The sequence below is a fragment of the Ptychodera flava genome (genome assembly GCF_041260155.1).
Source record: "Ptychodera flava strain L36383 chromosome 3 unlocalized genomic scaffold, AS_Pfla_20210202 Scaffold_25__1_contigs__length_14229661_pilon, whole genome shotgun sequence".
NCBI classification, from domain to species: Eukaryota; Metazoa; Hemichordata; class Enteropneusta; family Ptychoderidae; genus Ptychodera; species Ptychodera flava.
The window spans coordinates 967,208-990,000 of record NW_027248279.1 but is presented as its reverse complement, the minus strand read 5'-3'; the positions used below and the strand labels follow the sequence as shown (position 1 = coordinate 990,000).

Here is a 22,793-nt window from a genome sequence, read left to right as displayed (position 1 = left end):
TCTTACAGGTGAGAAAGAAAACATTAAACCAAAAACCACCAAAGTCTTCAATATTTCTTGATTTAACTTAACAAAGTTAAGGTACAAACGTGTAGCTATGGTGTTTTGGGTACACACGTGATAAAAAGTGTTAGTTCTTGAAAGCATCAGTGAATGATTGCTTGAATGCCTATTATGTGTTCAAAACAATGAACATAGCTAGCTGTGCAACACAATATTGGGTTACTTGGCAAGCGTACAAGGAAAAAGTAAATTGAAATAACATGCGAAAACGTTTACAATCAAATTAAATGTCTTAATAATTTTATACTCTTGTCAAGGTATAATAAATTGTGATAAAACTGTCAAACTCTCAGAAATACAGTCCATTACAGATACTAATATGTTACGTGTACCTCTGCGCTGAAGCCGACACAAAGCCAACCTGACCAGTCTGACGGCAGAAATTGAAATAGCGCCACCTATCATGGGCTAATGAACTAGCGTAAGAAATTTTACACTAATGTGAGTCGGTCGGATGTACATCTCATAAAAACGGACCCTTTTCAAAAACGAAAATAAATACAAAGATACTGAGCTCTATTTTCTGTTTCTGAATCAATAAAATAACACCCAGCAGTGTTATGTTTGCAAATTCGAACTTTGATATTTTTTCTGGGACTACCTTTTACTGTGGAAGCTGTCTAATGAGTAAAGCGTTCGCCTTCAGTCAAAACATGACAGCTGACAGGTTGCCAGCTGAAGTCGTGTGTGGATTTACCCAAGAATTTGATAAATCTGACGATTTTACAAGAAATCGGAAGGGGTACCCTGACCAGGATGATAGCATAAAGTATGTACAATGTTCAGGTAAGATGTGATGAGTGTCTTTCTTGAAATCAAAACAAATATGAGAAGATTTCACAGCGATGCTTCCATGAATGTTTACAGTGATTGAAATTGAATAAAAACTCATTGCAATGCTGCTGTACAGAATTAACAATTGTATTCCGTAAAAAAATATGAAAATTTAAACCGATTACTTTGATTTCAACTTAACGAACCTAATCATATAAAGTCATGGAATTCAAACCCAAAGATGACCAGAAAAATCTGGACATCAAACTCAGAAATCTAGAAATCATGTTGAAATTGGATTGAATGTTGAATGGAATTTAGTCATGTCAACACTGGACATTCTGCAGAAATATCAAAATATCTCTTTATAAAAACACATCAAAATTTAAACCGATGACTTTAATATTATGATTTTTGAATTCTTTACGTCAAGAGGTAAAATTCTAACCCCAACATGGCCAGGAAAATATGAACATTTCTCAGAAAAATGAAAACATCTGTATTTTCTACAAAACGATTGCATTAAAGTAAACTTGATCACAATTTCTCTACAGTGTTCAAAATATCACTCTGAAAAAATTATCAAATTTCAACTGATGTCTTAAATTTTATGATTTTTGAATTGTTTACATCAAGAGGTATAAATTCTAACCCCAACATGGCCAGAAAATATGAACATTTCTCAGAAAATGAAATTATTTGTATTCTCTGTGTCAAAACAATTGCATCAAAACAAACCTGATCACAATTTCTTCACATTTTACAAAAAGTTGACTCTGAAAATAATACGAAATTTCAAACCAATGACTTTAATTTTTACATTATTGGATTCCTTACATCAAGATGAGAAATTCTAACCCCAACATGACTAGGAAATTATGAATAGTTTCTGAGAAAAATGAAATTATTGACATTGTTCATGGCATCAAAACAAAGCAGATTTCAATTTCTTCACATTTTACAGAAAATTCACTCTGAAAAAAATACAAAATTTCATCCAAGGGTTTCAATTCCACTTGGAGTCATTTCCTGACATCATAACGAGAAATTCTAACCCAAACTTGGCTGAGAAAATATTGAGTTTTGATGAGAAAATCAGGAAAATTGTGTCAGTCATGGTGATGATGTGTTTGTAGGTTGTTCAGTTGTACAATTGTATTTGCTGCAATATTTGCATTGACTGTCTTCTCAGATTTCTACTTGTAAATGACATTGACAGTGGAATCACAGCGATCTGAATAAACTATTCTACCGTCTGTAAACACTGCAATGTAGTAAGGGTTTCCATCTACAGTTACAGTTTCCTGGTATTCACCCTGTCTATCAAATTTCACTATCTTCCCACTATAATCTGCCACATAAATATTGTCTGCATTGTCAACTGTAACTCCACATGGATTCACTAAGTGATCACTTCCAAATTGATTCAATATTTCAAGATTACTGTCCAAAACATAGATACACTTTACATCACCATCACATGACACTATGAGTTGATATTTTTTGTTCATGGTCAGAGAGAAGGGCTTTCTGAGTTGTTGACTTGAAATAATGTCACCATCTCCATTACATTTGATTACACAGTCTGCACCGTAGTCTGCTATGAAAACATTTCTGTCTTTATCAACAAATACACCAGTGGGGCCTTTCAGTTTACCCATTGCTATTATTTGTTTCACTTCACTCTTTGCATCACTAACTACAATGCATTTGTTGCCGTCATCTGCTGTGTAATAGTCACCATTGTCTGCCATTTTTGTGTCTCGTGGAGTGAAAACACTTGGTAAGCCATGAACTGTGACAGATGTTAGAATCTGTGCAGTGTCTGCTGTTACTGTCTTCACACTGCCAGGCTGGACACCAGGCCCATAGTCACAGACAAGTATATGTCCATTCTGGTTTATTGTCAATCCCAATGGGTTAAAGACTTCTCCTGATGATTTCCTGCCATCACTGGACAATAAAATCCTGACAGTGTTGGACAGTGGTGTACCTTTGGTGTAAGGTAACAATTGCAAATGTAGGTCAAAGGTCAACATCTGATAAAACAGTAGTACTGCCATTGAAACATGATTTTGTGACAGGAAGGTGACAATTTCTTGAAAAAATCTCATTAATTAAAATATTTAAACGGTAAAAATGTTACTAATTTGCATAATGAATTAAATTTTACCGACAAACAAATCGTTCAGGCTGGTAATTGTACTTTTCACCTCTTTTAAATGCTAGTAGTTGTTCAATGAGTAATGACTGTGGTTTTGGACATTCTTAAGATTTTAGGTAATAATTAAAATTGCTCTGATCTAGTAATTTGCATAATTAATGAATTTAGGTAATTATGCTTTATCTCCATAATTGATTTGAGTAAAATGCTACAATTTTGTGGAATTGCTTCTTAGGCCATGGCCATGTCATTGCATTTGTTCCAGTGAATTTTATCTGTGTAGTAATTATGTATTTGCATAATTAATGAATTTAGGTAATTAGGCTGTATCTCAATAATGGTTCAGTGCAATATGCTAGAATTTTATGGAATTTTCACTGAAGACATGGCAAAGCCATTGCCTTTGGTCCAGTGAATTTTATATTTATGGTAATGACTAATTTGCATAATTAATGAATTTAGGTAATTAGGCTGTATCTCAAAAATGGTTCAGTGCAATATGCTAGAATTTAGTAGAATTTTCACTGAAGTCATGGCAACGCCATTGCCTTTGTTCCAGTGAATTTTATATTTATGGTAATGACTAATTTGGATAATTAATGAATTTAGGTAATTAGGATGTAGCTCAGTAGTGGTTCAGTGTAATATGCTACAATTTGGTGAAATTGTTTCTGAATTCATGGCAATGTCACTGCATAATTAATGGATTTAGGTAATTAGGCTTTATCTCTATAATGGTTTGGTGTACATTGTTGTTGACCTGTCACTGAAGTCATGGCTGCGTCATTGTGTTTGTCCAGTGAATTTTATCTGTTTAGTATAGTCTGGTTCCCTGCCACCTTTCTACCGTTGGCTGCGCTACACTCACGAAAAGGGTCAGGTATGCGGCAGCCATTTTGCCCGGATTTTGGGCAAAATGGCGGACGCGCGTGGCGCACATCGCGCGTGATATCAGGCTGGAATGTTCAAAATGACTGCGCCCTTGACAGTAACTCAGCAACAATGTAGGAGGGGCAGCTACATGAACATTACACAAGTCAGTTAGTCTTCAAAAATCAATCTGTTTCTTATGCAAAACGTCGTACGAGGTGATATATTTATGAAAGAGCGTACTACATCCGAATGACAGAATCGAGTTAGTATTTTGTTTGTTTTTGGAATTTGAAATAGCATATAACACTGCAGCGACGCAGCAGACGCAGGTGCTCCCCTTAGCAAATCGACATGTTCCATAGTGTCGTCCAATCAGTGCCGTGAAGAGAATGGCGCATACCTGACCCTTTTCGTAGAAAGGGGCAGGGAACCAGACTATGTGTAGTAATGACTTATTTGCATAATTAATGACTTTAGGTAATTAGCTATAGGCTGTAATCAACAACAGTTCAGTGTAGTATGGTAGAATTTTGTGGAATTGTCACTGAAGCTTTTGCCGGGTCATCACATTTACTCCTGTGAATTGTATCAATTGTATCGGGGCATCATGGGCCAGTGGCTAGAGCATTTGACTCACGATCATGGGATGGTGAGTTCGAGCCCCGGCATGGCCATGGTGGTGTGTCCTTGAGCAAGGCACTTTATTCCTCATTGCTTCTCCCCACCCAGGAGTGATGGGTAACTGGTAGGACAGTGGCTGTAACGTGTGCGTTTAGCTCTGCTTTGCTTATTGGCTGCACATGTGTGCTGTTTTTATTACCCCAGTGACCAGGGGTAATAATAATTAAAGCTCCTTGAGCACATGTACTTGTGGATATGTGTGCTATGTAAGAACCTATTATTATTATTATTATATAATATGCATAATTAATTACTATATACCAGTTAGGCAATATTTTGACATTTTTTTTGTAATAATCTGCAAATTTGTCTAATTGTTGATGTTGATTTCAGTAGTATTGTCTTTATTTATCTTCTGTCCATGATGTTTACTAATTTACATGTAGCAAGTTAGACAATAACTCAAGAACAGTAGTTGATGTAGGATACCACAAATCTATTAATTCACTGTACACTCCATATTCTAAATTTTGTATGTATCTGTAATATGATGTATGGATGCGTGTTTGCATGAATGAATGAATGTATGTAAGTATATGACCCTTAAAGGGAGGTGGTCGTCGGAACTCTGCTCAAAGGTTACCAGGGACCCCTAAGACCTATGTAAATACCGTTTCTAGGGTACAGCTGTTTTAACTTTCACTTCTTGATGTTTTAGGGTTTCATTAACTTTGATTGCAGTGTCTCCACATATTTTACACAACAGTCTGAGAGAGTGCTTTTCACTCTAAAACAGATACAGCATTCTGAAAAATGATATGAGTCAAGCTAAGCAAAGAACCATCAAAATTATCAAAATGATCAATTTTGATCAATTTTGATTTGATATGTTATTAAATTGTAGTTTTTCATCTATCATTTGGTGTGCTTCTTTGTAAAATCAGGGCTCCTTAACTTAGCAAAAATGTACTTCAAATTTGAATCCATACGTTAAACCTTGAGAATGACCAGTAAGCATCAAACATATTGATGCAATAAACCATACATACAATAGTAAGCTGTGTGGATATATCAGATTACCAAGAAAATCTTTTATCATCGATTTCCTTTAACCCTTTGAGTGCTGTAATATTTCCCACCAAAAATTATAGTCAACATTTAACAATTTGTTTAAAATATTTCTGTAATAGTTTAGTAATTTTGGACAAAATGGATGTCACATTTCATTGTTAGAGTTTTTCATCAAAATTTTGGCAAAAATTTAAAAAAATTGACTGGAGTATATTTCCTTAAGGTGAAAAACGCTGACTTAGCACTCAAAAGGGTTAAGTGTTAATTTTCATGCTTCATAGTAATCAGAAACTTGTGTATTTTTGTTCAGTATTAATCCATTATCATCCATTAATCCATTATCAACCATTAATCCATTATCATCCATTAATCCATTACCACTACAAAGGTACAGGGCTACTTTTGTGTAGGGAGGGGGCTTACAATTACAACTCTTCACTTTTACAGATCTTACTCATTCAATTTTGAATTTATACCAGTTATAAGGGGGAATTAAATGAAGAATTTGTAAATACAATGCTGAGTCATGTTAACATGGTATTAATACTGTTTACAGAATGCCTTGTAATTCCTTGCTGTGTGTCAAGTGATAGTGGGAATGAAATCTGAAGTGAAAAGTGAATAAAATCTAAAGTCAAGTCTGTTGTTCACTCTTGATTTTCACAGGTGCTTCACTATTGATTTGGAATATTTATGTACAAGACAGGTGTTTGAAATGTATTAAATGAACTCTCAGTCGCTGGTGTACATGATTGTATTGTTGGCTGATATGCAGCTTTCAGCAAACAACTTTTCTTCTGTAGAGGGCGCTGTGCAAATGACACCCTGCTCAATAAGTCATATATATATATATATATATATATATATATATATATATATATATATATATATATATATATAATCGGAAGTGAGGATGGTCTCAACAAGACAAAAAGGCTCTCACGATGACTAGCTTTCGCCCTGCTTACAGGGCATCATCAGGTCCAACTGGAGAACTCAAGTACATGTGTCACTGTTAGGGTTTGAAAGTGACAAGTATGCAAATCAATTATGCAAATTGATTATCAGAACAGTCGACGCAAAAACAGGTGTAAAGGCAACAATGGAAAGGAACTTGTGAATGAAGGATGACAGTTAAAAAGACAGAGGGGTTTCGGTGTTCAAGCCATCTGGATACATCGTTTTCAACTTCTTTATCCAAAATGTCTCTTTAGAACCAACATGACGGGGTCTTTATTTGTGATTTGTTCGATGACGACAACCGCGAGATCACTGTCCGAATGTCCCGATTCATTGAAGTGTGGTGCTACAAGTGGGCTAGTGTTATACTGTCGTCTACGGATACAGATTCGGTGGCCGGAAAGTCTTTGTTTGACCATCTTCCGTGTTTGTCCAATGTACATTAGTTGACATTTTCTGCAGACGATCGAGTAAATTACCCATGCTGACGTACACGATAGGTTACCTCTTACTTTGAATCGTTCTCCCGTTACTTTGCTAGTAAAGGTATCAGTGGTTATCATATATTTACAATTAACGCAACGGGTAGCATTGCAAGGGTGAGATAAAGTTTGGTGTACGAAGTTCTGTGATTTATTGTGGACAAGGATGTCTCCCAAATTCCTGCAGCGACGATATGCTAATAGCGGAGGTGAAGGCATAACTCTTTTCATTGTAGCAGATTGCTTTTGTATCTTGTGATGTTGTGTCACCATTTTTTCACATTGGGGCCCAATGGGTTGTAGTCAGTGACGTATGTCAATCGGGATTCCGCTATTTTTGTTTTGTATTGCAGTAAACGCTGGCGATCTAGTTTATTGACTTTGTTTATAATCGGTTGAATGTCCTCTTGTTTGTATCCGGATAACATTAATTTGATCTTGAGAGAATGTAGTTGATGTTCAGACCACTCATCTACCGAGCAAATACGGCGAATGCGTATTGCCTGACTATAAGGTACTGATCGGAAAATATGTCTCGGGTGGCAGGAATGTGGAGATAGGTATGTTCCAGAGTCCGTTGGTTTAATGTATAGATTGGTTTCTAATCTGTCACCATGGCGTATGACGCGTACGTCCAAGAACGCTCGTTCCTCCTTGCTGAACTCTACGTCGAATTTAATTGATGGATGGACAGTGTTAACAATCTGTATGAACTGTTCAATCGTCTCTCTGCTCTGATACCATAATTCAATTAAATCATCCACGAATCTCTTGTGTCATAGGGGATCATATAAAGGGAGTTTGAGGAAAAATGTCTTCCTGAACCATGCAATGAAAATATTTGCATATTTCACTGCGAATGGAATGCCATGGCCGTACCCTGAACTTGGCGAAAATGTCTGTCCAGAAATGAGAAATGATTGTTACTGAAAATATACGAGACGAGTTGAAGGATAATCTCGATACACGTAATGGTGTTGTAGAGCATCGTTCAAGGCGGTGAGTCCATCGCTGTGAGGTATATTTGTGCACAAACTGCGAACATCCATGGTGATGATCAACAAATTGTCGGTAGAGGGGCATGAATACTGTTGAACTCTTCAAGATTGGCAAGAAATTCAGTTGTGTCTTTCACCAGATCAACTCCACAATATTTCGCCTCCACGGGTGTTAAAATATGATCCAACCATAAGGCAGCAGCCCTACAGGGCTGTTTATGTGACTGAAAATTGGTCTTCCAGGTGGCATTACATGGTTGTTGAGTTCATCTTGTGTTAATTTATGTATTTTTGGAAGGATATAGTAGTAAGCCTCCTTAGTATCATCAATATTACAGAGAGCATCGTGAATATCCTGGCCAATTATGTCATAACGTACGAGTATGTTCGAGTATTCCTTCAATTTACTAATGACGGATGGAGTGCAATCAGAATGTCCCTCCTCATGTATGTTGGTATATGTATTTATTTGTATGTATTTATGTATGTTTGTATGTGGGTATTTATTTTTATGTGTGTATATAGATAGGTATGGATGTAGATATGTATGTATGTATGTATGTATGTATGTATGTATGTATGTATGTATGTATGTATGTATGTATGTATGTATGTATGTATGTATGTATGTATGTATGTATGATGTATGTATGTATGTAGGTAGGTGGTAGGTAGGTAGGTAGGTAGGTAGGTAGGTAGGTAGGTAGGTAGGTAGGTAGGTAGGTAGGTAGGTAGGTAGGTTAGGTAGGTTGATTTAGAGTGATCGGCGCGGCCTACTCAGATTTATACCGTATGCGCACGGTGCGATAGTTTGCCTAAAATAATTTTATCTGATGTATAATTGGTTGCGGAGTGTAACTCTATAGTATGAATTGCGTAGCAATTATTGAAACACTTGGAAGTTCCCGCTATCAGACTGTTATCAATGTTTTGTGACTAAAGGTCATGGGACTTCCTTCTACGTCATAATTTATTCACGTCCATCGGGTTTAAAGGTCACTGTGTAAAGTGTTAGGAGTACTCATTGCGTAAATGTAACAAATCTATTTTGTCGTTCCTATTAAGGAATTAACCCTTAATTATTTATCTATGTAATAAGGAAAGCAACTACACACATTATTCATATCTTGAATCTTTGCGTTTTAGTGCGTTTGTATATTTGAAAGTGTATTTTACGTTTCGCTGTTTTGTGTATAGAACTGATTGGCCACGGCGAGACACAATTGCAATCTGAATGTCAGTGCTGTCTCTATTCCAGAGTGAAATAAACTGCATAAACAACGATCCTTTAACGCCGTTTTTTCGAAAAATTGCAGTAATTTCTTTATCAGTCGCCTAGATTCGTCTTCGGGGGGATAAATTGTGTGGAATAATCGATAGATTTTCTGTATTCCTATGTTGTCCACTTTAAGTTTGTTCTTCACTGGAGATGTTAGGATGTCTAATTTTGTTCTACTGTGTTCAGGGTATTGATCATATTGTTTTTACTAGATTGAAATGTAGATATATGTTCTCGTCAACATGTTTTGTGTCGTACGTTTCTGTTATAAGGTTGTATATTTCTCTCTTATTTGTTCTGAGTCGTCTGTCATAAACTTTGTGTGGTGTCACTGTTGACGAATTATTTTGACGCTTCCTTATTATGTAATTATCAGTGTCTTGAATTGCGTTCGACTTCCTTTATCTAACGGTTTGATCGATACCTCGCCGTTTTGTGATAGTGTTCTCAAAGTATTGTATTCTGTGTTTCGGAAAGGAAACATAGTTTCAGGAAAGTATGCAATAACATTACACTGGTCCTATTAAAGTTATTATTTATTCAGGGCATTTATAAACAATGGTCACATATAGAAGTTCAAGTTTATTGTATTTATGGTTAATTTGTTTATTACATTTGTGGTTGCGAGTTGTTACACTAATGGTTGGCTGTTTTATTACATTTGTGGTTGATTTTATTACAATTGTGGTGGATATTACATTTGTGGAGATTATTACATTTATGGGGGTTACAAGAATCACCTCATGTATAAAGTCTTGGTAATGAAGATTCACCATTCGCTGAGTGTGGAGTTTGGTGCTAGTGAACATGTCAATCCAACGTTTGAAGTTCATGATGTGAAACATTTTTTGAACACTAGTAAATCTTAATTTGATGTTAGGTTGACAAGTATCTTGTAGGGTAACTTTCTTTCTTTTTTTTATTACGATATCTTTTTTTTATTTCAGTGAATTTTCTTATCCGAAACTGACCAATAAATACTGTAAAAATATAAATTTGAATTCTCTCACAGCTATTGCGACTTACAGAGAGTCCTGTTTTGTCATGAAATTTGAGAAAATACAGCATTTTTTATGGCGTGTAATACATTTCCAACTTTTACATAATATACGAGCTACGCTTATCAGAGCACCAAGTGTAGTGATCCCTAGATACAAATGTTTCTATGATAAATGAACATTTAAAACCAAGGACACAATTTTATATACTTGCAATTTAGCTTCTTTGAAAAGAAATCTCGACAAATGATGTTTCGTAATCAATAAATAAACATTTTATTCGGTTTAGTTGAAGTTAGTACATTGGAACACATGAATATGATATCAGCATTTATTGTGTTGCTTAATTCAAACTGATTTGTTCCATGGGATAATTAATTTTTGATCAATTAACCAGCTACCAGCAAAATATCAATGTGTTTTGATAAACTAAAGACTCGCGAGCCACGGGCTTCATGACTCCATTAACCGACAATTTTTCTCCCACCTTCGCTCCGCTACATGTCCGTATTAAGTTTTCTTTTTGTTTTTCCATATTGAAGGAATAGAGGGAGTTATAATGGTTCACCTTTCCAAACACGTCATTGCTACATTGATCTACCTACCTCTTTCGACCTGCCTCAACTGATGATAGACTTCCTTCTGTTCATCAGGAATGTCAGCGTCATCAACGATTGCCTGGATACGCTCCTGTAGATCCTCTTGTTTTGCAGTCAAACTGGCCTTGGCGGTCTCCTTCCCTGACTTTACCCGTACCAACTTCCTGAATTGCTCTATTATGTCTTGTTTCCCTTTGGTAGGAATGTCAAAGTCATGAATGGTGTTCTCAACATACTCAATGAGAACATCGCCCTCTATCACCAGCTTTTGATCAGGCTTGCCGGTCTTGTCAGGACCCAAGGCAGAAATTTGTGGAAAGCCATCATCAATTCTTGCTTTATTTCAAGGGGAACATCAGCTTCATTGATAATGGCTCCTGTCTTTCGAACGAACTCTTGTCGATCAAAAACCAATTCTGAATGAATGGTGTTCAGTCGGCGTAATTCATTCTTTATCTGGATCCATTCATTTATGAGTTCATTGAGTTCAGATGTTCTACCTTTCTCTCTTCCTCTGACATTCCCCTTAGAATATCTCTGTCTCTAGCTTTCTCTCTTGTCTTTGCCCGCCCTATGGCGACATCAGCCCTTTTTCTCTGAACATCGGTTTCGATTTTATCATTCATCTCTTCGATGGCTTCAATGGACTGTTGGTGTATGTCTTCACCTGAATACAAATATAAATGACAATGATATATGATAAGGAATTTAATGACACAATTACAACCATTTTGTTTCGTGGTGAACTCCTTAAACTGCCAAGTTCAACAACGGGATTACAATGTGTTAATCATGTATTTAGACATCAAATACATTGACATAAGAGACGAGTTAACAACTTGGGCAAGACTAAGGTTCTTGATATGGCAAACAATAAGAATGGACGCAAGGTTATTAGAGATGAATTGCAATTTTATCATCCTTTGAAATAAGAAATCAGTAACATATATCGTAGACCATTGTGAATGTCAAAACGTTTACGCATGGCATCTGGAGTCTTATATAAAAAGGAAATTATTTATTTGGTCATATTTGACAGAAATTTGATATAATGAGAATTTATTTTATAATATGTATATCGATATATTAGTTTAACAACAAAACAGTCTATGAAATACGAACTAGAACATTTAGCATTAATGCTCATCTACACATGCAATTATTAGACAACATTTAAAAATTCCCCATTTCCAAAGGTGGAGAAAAGCAGTGGCGTATACTCTATTTCGATGGAATCGTTCCTTTACATCGCAAACGTTTTACTCGCCTATCTATCCAGCCATAGTATGATGAGTAAGACGTCACAATAACATACCTTGAGTGTCTGCCAATTCCTCCTTACATAGCAGATACTCTTCATAGTCTATTGATGTTCCTAAGGACAAACAAATAGAGGGCTCCAATTTCATCTAGCAGACTCTCAGACAGGAATGTACTCTTCACCATCCTGTGAAGACTTCCACTTGAATAGTCACCCATCAAAGACTCCAGGGCTTCCGATGACTGGCAATCCATGATATAGGAAATGCTTCCTTCACCGATATGATCTAAACTCATACCATTCCGCCGTTGGTCTAGTTGTTTCCCTACTAGTTCTGCATTTTCTTTTGTTTGTTCGTTGTCATAGAATGCAGCAGTAACATCCCTCACTTTTTGCCCTTCCTGCGGAATAACACCGTCTGGTCTCACTTTTATCTCAATCTGGCCTGAAACGGCAAACAGAGCTTTCTCATACTTAGCTTGGACACACTCATATATTCAATATGTACTTACAGCGATTGTCTCTATCAAAATGAAAGACATTGATTTAAAACAATGTAGGCAGGTCAGCAATTAAGATCAAAGAGCTTCCGAACTGACAGTTATGATAACGCAATCGATATTGACCTGTCATATACATAATTTACACTTATAATTGATTTGATTCGTCCAGAGATCATCCCACTTTGTTTTGATTGCATGAAATTCCTCCCGTATGTCTAAAAATCGAAGTTTACGATTATTAAATATGATATATATATATATATATATATATATATATATATATATATATATATATATATATATATATATATATATATATATAAGGTGCCAAATGTAATTAATTGTAAGTTTACGATTATTAAAATTATATATATATATATATATATATATATATATATATATATATATATATATATATATATATATAATATTTTATCTTCGTAAACTTACAATTAATTACATTTGGCACCTTCCATTTATAGAGAATCACATGGGTAGCATATTATATTCATTATGCTATTTCCAGTGTATTCCATTTGCCACAATGGGAATTGTTTGGTGTTTTGTATTGTTTATATTCAAACGATACTATCATAATGTCATTTGCTTACGTGGTAGGCGCCTTCTCTTGTTTTTCTTTAACCAAAGCCGGTAAAGAGGCGAATCTCTGGACCTTCTCTTCGATTTCTTGACATCAGTTTGCCTGTTGAAAATATTCCATTTTAATGAGAGAAACATAGATCAACTACTTAAATATTTCAGTTCAAAATTGCTATATACGATTTGGAGTTAAGGTATGCAAGTTAAGAAACGGCCGATATGATAATAGTATTCACCATACTGGAACGTAGAATGAGACTTTTGCTCTTGCGAAATGAAATGAATTAGAAATTTCTATTTATCGACGTAATATAGGTATCTCTTTATGTTTAGCATTTAGTGTAATCTGGATGTTCGTGTTACACTACACGTATTATGTTGCAAGTAATTGTTGTTCTTTAGTATGTGTGATTGTTAATGTGCGACTCAGTGGTTGATATAATCATAACTCAAACTCCCCCTTTCTAGCACAATTATGTGCTTTTTTCGTAGTGATGAATACCAATTTACCACTAGGACACCATTGGATTACACTTTAGCATTTCATTGCTATCGCAGGGGAGTACTAGTATATTGCGTTCTACAAGGTCACTTTCGAATATAATATATGGTTTAATTCGTGTCCGTGCATGCACAGAACATGCTAATATTGACGTCCGTGTCAAGTTACTGTCGTTTGTCCTGTAATAGCAATATTACGTCGGACAAACAAATCATTCTTTAGAAGTTAACAGTGACCGAAGACATAATTTAAAGGATGCTGATTCCATCCCAACCCCCGCAAAAAAATCAAACAAAGAAGCAATGGCACCATTTAGATTCTCAACAAATATGAATGTCAATAGAATAAGTATTGATGATTTACGGACAATATTCAATATAGCACTATTACCTGAACTATATTCTGTGCCTTTCCTTGCTTGCTTTACGTCATAATCTTCATGTCGTGATTCCTTTTCACTTTTAGGTTTACACACATTGTATTCTTCATTGTTTGCACCGCCATCTGAAGAAGCAAATATTTTATCAGTAAATAATAGTTCATCTTCTAGCTTAGCTTTTAAATTTGGCGAACAGAAACGGACTCTCTCTCTCTCTCTCTCTCTCTCTCTCTCTCTCTCTCTCTCTCTCTCTCTCTCTCTCTCTCTCTCTCTCTCTCTCTCTCTCTCTCACCTTGCCGTCGTTTTCGTACAGCACTTGTTTTCCTATGACTGGAAGTGACATCGCCTTGTACGTCGCTTAATGCTTGAGCTGTCATTGATAGATATTCTGTATGTCTTTGCTCTTTGCTGTCAAATCAAAGAAATTTAGATTTTCAGGGCTCGAAATTAAATTTCAAATGTGGTGGTCCATGTGGACCACCTAAAAAATATTTTGGTGGTCAAAATTAAAAATGTAGTGGTCCGTAATATAACAATTGTTTAAGATGGGTGTGATAGGTTTGTGACGACATACATTCAAACGACAACTTCTCGCCCAAACTTGTTATTTACGTAAAACTTGCATATCACCAGAAACCTCTTTCTATGAATTTTAATGCTGTACCATTACATTTTGGTTTTTGGGGATCTGAAAAGGCCGAATTTGGGATATTTCACCATGAAAATTATAACCCTCACATAGCCGATTGTCATTTGAACAAAGCAATCTAAAAGTTTAATATACTGTCAGCATAACTGTGTCTTAAAATTTTTGAAGACAACTTAGGTTTTTTGACAATCACCAGTCATGGTTTTGAATCATGTTTTGTTCATTACTTAGTTTATTTAAACTACAAAAATTAAAATCCTTAAATGTGTTTGGAAAAATCTGAGACACGGTTTGGAGACCATCTGTACGACTTTCACCTGTGAAAATTTGGTAGACTACCTGTCATCCCTTGTCGACTTACACTATTTAGACCAAGAGAATCGTGCTAAAATGGCAAGAAAAGAAAATGGAAAAACACAAGAAGTTTGTTTGCATTCCTTTGTTGGCATAATTTTCAAGAGCGAATAATTTTTTCGGCATATCTGATGATACTAATATTACTATACTGAAAACTGACCTCCTTCAAAGGCCATGTCCTTAGGAAGAAATGGCATGGAAAGGATAGTTTTTCGGAGTTTTGAAGGAAAATACTCATACTAACCTATCACGCTACCTTAAGATGATTTTGAGTTGTCAGTTCACATACTCTTATGTTCAAAATTATTCCGCCAGGTATCGGCTGTTAACAATTATGATGACAACAATCCCACTATTTGCTCCATTGAACTTGAAATTCACAATATTATTTTTTCTGAACTTTATTATCTACTATAGAGAGTCAAATTATACTTCCACTCATAAAAACCAATAGCAACCAGTAACAGAACCCGATTTGAACACTGCCTGAACACGAATGGGCCTGGGCAGCGTTTCCGTTACAATTTCAAAACTTGCGTACGATTTTACGCAACTGAGTTTTTATTTGCGTAAAATGTATTCAAAATGCGCACGGTAGGAATCAGTATCTGAAGTGAGCTGGGCAGTCTTTTCTGTAGAACTTGGGGGGTTTCCTGTAATGCGCATGCTCTATTAACAAAAAACAACAACCTGGGGCTTCAAGGTGTAGCTGAACGTTTGCCATGCCGTGATGCATGTCCCGTATATGATCGTGGAGCAGCCCAATGAGATCATGTTCAAAGAAAATACCTTCTGACTACGAAATTAGTGTTTTCAAAGGGCCAACAAAAAGCAGATACCATACTGTTCAAAGTCCAGCGGGACCTCTAAAGAATGCAACCCGACAGAGTCTAAATGGTCACCCGTAAACCACTTTCCAAATAACATGCGACGTAATGACCATTAACTGTATTGTGTTACCAACAACGTAGACTCGATCGATTCTCGATTTTTTGGCATCTGTAGTGCCATTGTCTGTACAGAACTGATTGACATGACGTTTTGTGATGGTGAAATACAATGTTGCATAAAGTGCTGCGGTCTGCTAAAGTCTAAAATGTTGCAATATCATGATAAATGTCACTTGCAAGCAGATGCATATGTTCTATTTTTGTCCTGCATTGAACCACGTTCAGGCAATGTAGTGCGGGCCAAGTACGTCGTCTTCAAAACTTTTTGACGTATAAAGTGGTGGTCCATTTGGACCACCAACATTTGAATTTTGGTGGTCCAAAATGAAAAAGTGGTGGTCTTTGGACGCAAGACCACCGTTAATTTCGAGCCCTGTTTTTCAAACCCGTACTTTTGCTCACAGAATAACAGCAATAGCTCATTATCGTAAAGGCACACAAAGTAACGGAAGTTACTAAAGCAATGCATGCAAAATGTAAATTATTCTTTATGACATTGTTTTTGCACAAAATGAACATTTTTTTAACAAAAACATATTCACAGTGAATACATCAATTATGATGCTTAAATAAATCAGCAGACGAAAAAGATAAACAGAATAGTAGAAGTTATAATGTCCCAATCATGACTATTTTGTAAAGAGCGTTATAACTATTAGGGATACTTGTATTTTGTTTGGACATACATGACACTTAATTAAAACAATACACTAGGCATAACAGCAAGTAAAACGAATATGCATGTCTGTTCGATTTTGTAATAAACGAATTTCCAGGGCAAAAGAGGACCGGACTACAGGATGGCCTCATAACCCCAAACTATTGTATGAACGTTTGCAGGAGATAAAATTCCTTACTCGTGTAACTTCTTATAATCAATATTTGCGGTGAAAGTTCGATTTCTTTTGTTACCGTACCTTTACTTTCTTGATTTCTGGAAGTACTAGGAATACTTTCTATATCGTCTGGTGTTCTTACTACGTCTTCTATCATTGACGACTCGCGATCTGCTCGGAGAGGAATATGAAAATCAACGTGATGATGACAGTCGTAAATTACGGTCAGTTTGTGTAATTTTCTTTTCTGTCGTCACTTTTATTTGCGTTTCCTCCACATCTCTGACTGTCTTATTATTTGATATATCTTTTTACCCTATCTGTCTTTTTGCCTCCGACCCTCTCTGTTGCCTCGAAAAACACCAAATTTAAAAATCTAGACATATTTATGCACGCTCATATCACATACGCTCACTAACTAATGTACTCAAAAGTCGCTGTCGTATATGCATACCTTTTTGCTCAACAGTAGTTATTGCTTCTCTGACGGTTTCATTTTTTTCTGATGAGGCGTCTTGCATATCAGCGGATAAAGTTGTAATGAAATCTTTATTGACGCTTTGTAGATCGCCGGCAACCTTTTCTTTGATGTGCTGTCTTATCATTCTCGCTCGTTTCAATGCTGTCGGATTATTCCGTATGACGGACGTTATTCGTTTCGCCAACCCTGCTGGATCTCTATCCATGTCTATGGCACATTCTCGAGCTTCGATGATAGAGATGTGTTTATTTACTATCTCCTGACTGTGGGACCTTCGAGGATAGAAAATTGGTATCGCTGCGCACATAGCTGCCATGGTGAGATTTGCATAACTTGTTGAAGAAGGCGGAATCAGTACAAGATGAGAAGAGAACAGTTCGCGATTAAATTCCTCAGTAGTTGTCACGTAAGTAGGCGTGATCTTCAATACAGGGCTTCTCTGCAGCTTTTCCACGATTTCTTCCTCCTTACTTGGTGGTATTCCGATTATTTTCCACGCTGGTGGCGTTTCATCAAGTTGATCAAGATTTTCAGCGACTTTGTTAACGGCATTAATGATGACATCAAGTTTCTTTGGATCTTCGAATTCGTATTCTTGGACGATGGATAGAATTTGGAATGCTTCGTGTTCAAGATTGGGGAGCTCTTCGGATAAAGAGGGCGATAAGTATTCTTCGAACACAATTGAAGAAAGCAGCTTTTGGTTAGTGTCATGATACAACCGTCTGTACCTTCCGTAAACTCTTTCCCCAATCGAAAATGAACACTTTGCATTCTTAAATTCTTCCGACATAATTTGCTTCCAAAATTCCACTTCCTCCTTACTACAGCCGACAATCAAAGGCGTTATGTCATCTTTATCAAAGAGATTGATCAGATAACAAGACGCCTTTGGAAACACCTTGCACGTGATATGAAAGGCGGCTTCTGAGGTGAACGCACTGAAACCAAACACGAATTTGACATTTGCCAGTTCTTCTAGCTTTGGAAAGTGTACGTTATGGTACAGCAACCAATCACGGGTTGGCTCTTTAAATTTAAGTGAGCCTGTTTTTGTTGGAAGATGAAGTGTTACACCCATCTCTTCGGCTTCGCGTTCCTCTTCTTCTGTTGCTTGTAGAGCTGTACAATGGACAGATATTCCCATGTCCTGTAGTAGTCTTATTGCCAGATGAAGACCATCTGTAACTCCTCCGTGAATTGACGGTCCCATCGATCACATACGATTACAGCCTTCTTTACCATACTCCTGTGAACAAAAAAAGTTTTATGACAATTGGTTCGCATTGACAAAAGGTGTTTTGTGTAAACTCTAAATGTATTTTTATTCACCTTGGCGTGTTTCTTGATCAAAACACCTTTTCCTTGCGGGTTAAAAAGTATCAGAGCTAAATTGTCACATATTATTTATCACAGAGTTATTATCTACCGGCCTCAAACGTTGATAGTTTAGAGCGAAATAAAACAAAATCTCACTGTTAAAACGTTACACATAAATGTCTAAAGGTTTCTAAGGTCAGAAGGTCATGAAGTATCACAACGGAAATACGGTAATAAGCATTTAGGGATCAATCAATGAATCAATGTATGAGTCTGTTTAACAACGGTATTATCTAAAGGCTCCAACAATCAGTGAATAGATCACATCTATATAAACTCGCCAACACTACAATAAGTACGTGCCTAGCAATTTGAAGCCCTATGTCAGGTGACACGACTGCTCTCTATAGATCGATATGAAGAGAATCAAAATCTTGGATCATTGTAGTGCTGGGGGGAGTTATAAATTTGGAAAGGGCGTCATTTCCATTTGGCATGGATGATCACATAGATAGATAGGTTATTTGTCACGCTATGACACGGTGCATTGGCTTGGTATTCTACAAATGTGCGTCTGGATATTTACCTTTTGGTGTCCGTTGCCATTGTACTGCCACGTCGGCCGCCATTACCGTTCTGGGCGTTTAGCAGGTACACCATCTCTGCGGCCAGAAGTACCTGGTCTTACGTCAGAGCTTGCCATACCGACTCTGGTTCTGAGTAAATCAAAGTCAAATGACTGACGTCTAATGGGATGACGTAACTGTGATCCGGGATAAACGGGAAATGCCAGAGAGAAAGACACGGATAGAACTGAACTGTCCCAGAGTTGCATAACTCGTGACAGAAGCCTTAGTTAATTATTAACTTTTTTTTCATTTCAGAATAAACTGGCGACGTGCGTCGTGCTTTTCTCTGTAATATATGTTTTATGATTATGTTAGCTGCGTGCCGGATCATGTGAAACATCTTATCCAGTCTTTTTTATAATTTCGGGAATGTCTCTTTAAAATTAGATCTTAACTCATACTCAAATATAAGTAGGGCCTATGCTTGCAAAATACGCATCGTGTTCGTCCACTTAGATATGACCAATCCCATGGGCTTGCCTTAACAATATACCCACGGTAGCCAAGGATTACGTTCTTGATATTGGCCTCAAACTTAATTTGTTGCCGCGATTTCAATTTATTTGTTTAGGATTTTCTTCAACTATTTACTCATGTTGTACTATTTCACAGAAATACAATTACAACCGTAGCAGTAATGACATCTGGACTTTTCCTTGTTAATCAGCCTTGTTATCAATCTTTCAATCTCCCCCTACACGTTTTTGTCATTCTCTCCTCTTCCAAATCACTACAACCGTAGCATCATCATTATCATCATAACTAGCATCATTGTCGTCAGTGTAATTCATGAGGTAGAAAAGACAATTCGTTCCAATAATGGAACAGTGGATGGAAGTCTTGGTATTACAGCAGCGTATATAATGCTTCATCCGAATGAGTGTATTAATATCAACCGATAGAGCATGAGGCTACTCAACTCTGACAAGGCTAAGTTTTAACGAGACTCTGTACGTTGACCAACTTAAAACAGACAGACTCTGAGACAAAAACGCATATCTTAATGGAATTAGACACTTAAAACATAAGTGCAATGAAATCGAATTGAAAATAGAGGATGTATGTCAGTCTCGCAATGTTTATAGCGAAGCGACATTGAATATTGTCCAAGATACGGTGCCTTCTCGTTTCCAGGTGATGTTGTTACAGAGTTCCGGGAACCAAATGTGTAATTATACACGATATCTTCGCCAATCGCAATGCATTAATATTGTTTTCTTTCGTAAAAGTAACTATTTACAGCAAAGATATTAATAAGTGTCTGTCAATAAGAACACTTCACCAAGTCTTGGTATTGAATGTTGAGTACTAAAGGGGTCAGTTTTGGCCCTACATCGTTTTTACTATTTATCAATGACATAACCAGCTCATCAAACCTCTTCAATTTTCATTTGTTCGATGATGACACAAATATTTTCCACACATTCCCTGAAAACTACTTTAATATAAATCTACATGATGTCGACTTGCAATTCAAAAACGTTACAGATTGGTGTAATGTTTATAAACTTACCGTAAATCTAGACTAAGTATATTTTCTTTAAAAATAATAAGAGAAATATAACTCAGCTAGGTTCACTCCATATCAATGGTGAGATTATTGCAGAAGTGGAAGCCACATCATTTGTAGGTGTTGTTATTGACAGGCATCTGACATGGTCAAAACATATTGAACAGGTTAAATCCAGTCAGGAAAAAAGTTGGCATTCTTTTCAAACTAAGAAAGTACTTTCCCAAACACATTCTTGTACTTAATCTACAAAGCTTTCATTCAACCTCATATAACATATGGACTAGAGGTCTGGGGAACCACATATCGGTCTCATTTGACGTGTATTCACCTAGCACAGAAAATGGCAGTTAGAGCAGTAACCTTTAGTCATTTCACAGCACATTCATCATATTTATTTCGACAGTTACACATTCTTGATAAGTTTGTTCTTTTATGTACGAGTTAATTAACAATACCTTGCCTCATCATTTTTCAACTGTTCCATTCCATCACACTGCTATAGTACTCGACATAAAGAGATGGGAAACCTTTTTGTTCCAACTATCAACACAACTATGGGCAAACATGCAATATCCAACACAGGAAGTATTTTATGGAACACCCTACCACATGATATTAGATCAAAACCGTCTCTTAGCTCCTTCCGACAATCCCTCGAAATAATGTTGACATACACATAAAAAAGATGCGTCCATAGACATGACGGAGTATTATTTCATGTTGCACAAGAATTGATGTACTATCGCTCTCAAATATATGTTTATTAGATTAATCATAATTGTGTTCATAAAGAAAATGGACTTTGACTAGCAGTTTTGCTATTTTTCCATTTCCTACTTACCCTGTGACTTATATATGAATATGTGAAGTTCTGTATATTTACATTTTTTTGTAAAAAAAGGGTAAATAAATTATTATTATTTAAACATTAGCTTCCACAAATTATCATACTCACTCTTCACCAGTCTCTATTATTGACTTCAGGTTGCGACGTACGAATTCTGTCGTCCTCCTTCTGTCTCTCAACTACTACCTGTCTGTTACATAGCTTGTTGTTTCCAAAATACTGAAGTTTTTCATACAAAGTTTTTTTTAAAAGCATAGCAAATTAGCATCATGAATTTCTAGAAATGCATATAGCCTGGCTAAAATGCACGATCATCGAGTTTAGTTATTTCCAACAACCTACAGAGCCATGTAAAACTTAAAATCAAAGCAGACACGTGCACAACGTCCAGGCCGAGATAGCAATCGCCACTGGTGGCATCGTTTATATATGCTGAAGATTCAGTTCAGTTCGGTAAATACAAAAATATGTCTTGATTATATGACATAGGCTGTCATCTATATCAGTGAATTTCACACAAAGATAGAATCAACTGTTTGTCGTGTTTCGTAAATACATTTATTATCGTTACATAGTTCCCAGCAAACTGATCAGAGTTGAGTTTGCGCAGTGGGACCTAGAATAATGCAAATAATTAGTCTTTGATTCATGTATTGCGTCCGCCTCTGCAATGAATTTTCACGCAATGCGCTGCGCTGTTTATCACAAACTCACAAGAAATGACCTTAGTCATACACTTAAACCAAGTCATTGCAAACTACCAAATGACCTAATTGTTTCTATAATCCCTTTCCGAAATGTTCAGACTTGTATAAATACGTTTGCCAGGCGGATTTATGGCTTTACAGTGACATGTCTCCAGTCCGACGGAACTTATTTACATCATAGAGAGACTATTGGTTCTGAGTGCAGGCGTCCAAATTCCTCTGTATAGCAGCCTCAGTACTGATAAAGGCTGAACTAAAAGATGACCTGGATAAGGTCAATAAAGACAAACACTTCGCCGCCATTCTTACAATCGTCACAACAGTCATCTACTCAATTGAATAAATCTAGGTTCCCCAGAATCTTCCATCAAATTAAA

At 36.4% G+C, this 22,793-nt stretch overlaps 2 protein-coding genes and 1 long non-coding RNA gene across 3 annotated transcripts; all 3 read right to left on the bottom strand.

Moving 5' to 3' along the window:
• Positions 1-2,033: 2,033 nt before the first annotated feature.
• LOC139125165 (tripartite motif-containing protein 2-like) lies at positions 2,034-2,900 on the bottom strand. The gene has a single exon (XM_070691270.1). The coding sequence runs from the start codon at positions 2,898-2,900 to the stop codon at positions 2,034-2,036; it is 867 nt and encodes a 288-aa protein (XP_070547371.1).
• Positions 2,901-11,181: 8,281 nt separating this feature from the next.
• LOC139125377 (uncharacterized) lies at positions 11,182-13,342 on the bottom strand. The gene is made up of 3 exons (XR_011550214.1): positions 13,258-13,342; positions 12,198-12,588; positions 11,182-11,549 (listed from the first exon to the last, which is right to left on the bottom strand). It is a non-coding gene; the product is annotated as an uncharacterized lncRNA (long non-coding RNA).
• A 2,962-nt stretch (positions 13,343-16,304) lies between these two features.
• On the bottom strand, positions 16,305-18,613 carry LOC139125164 (uncharacterized). The gene is made up of 3 exons (XM_070691269.1): positions 17,374-18,613; positions 17,001-17,090; positions 16,305-16,456 (listed from the first exon to the last, which is right to left on the bottom strand). The coding sequence occupies exons 1-3, from the start codon at positions 18,611-18,613 to the stop codon at positions 16,305-16,307; spliced, it is 1,482 nt and encodes a 493-aa protein (XP_070547370.1).
• Positions 18,614-22,793: the final 4,180 nt, after the last annotated feature.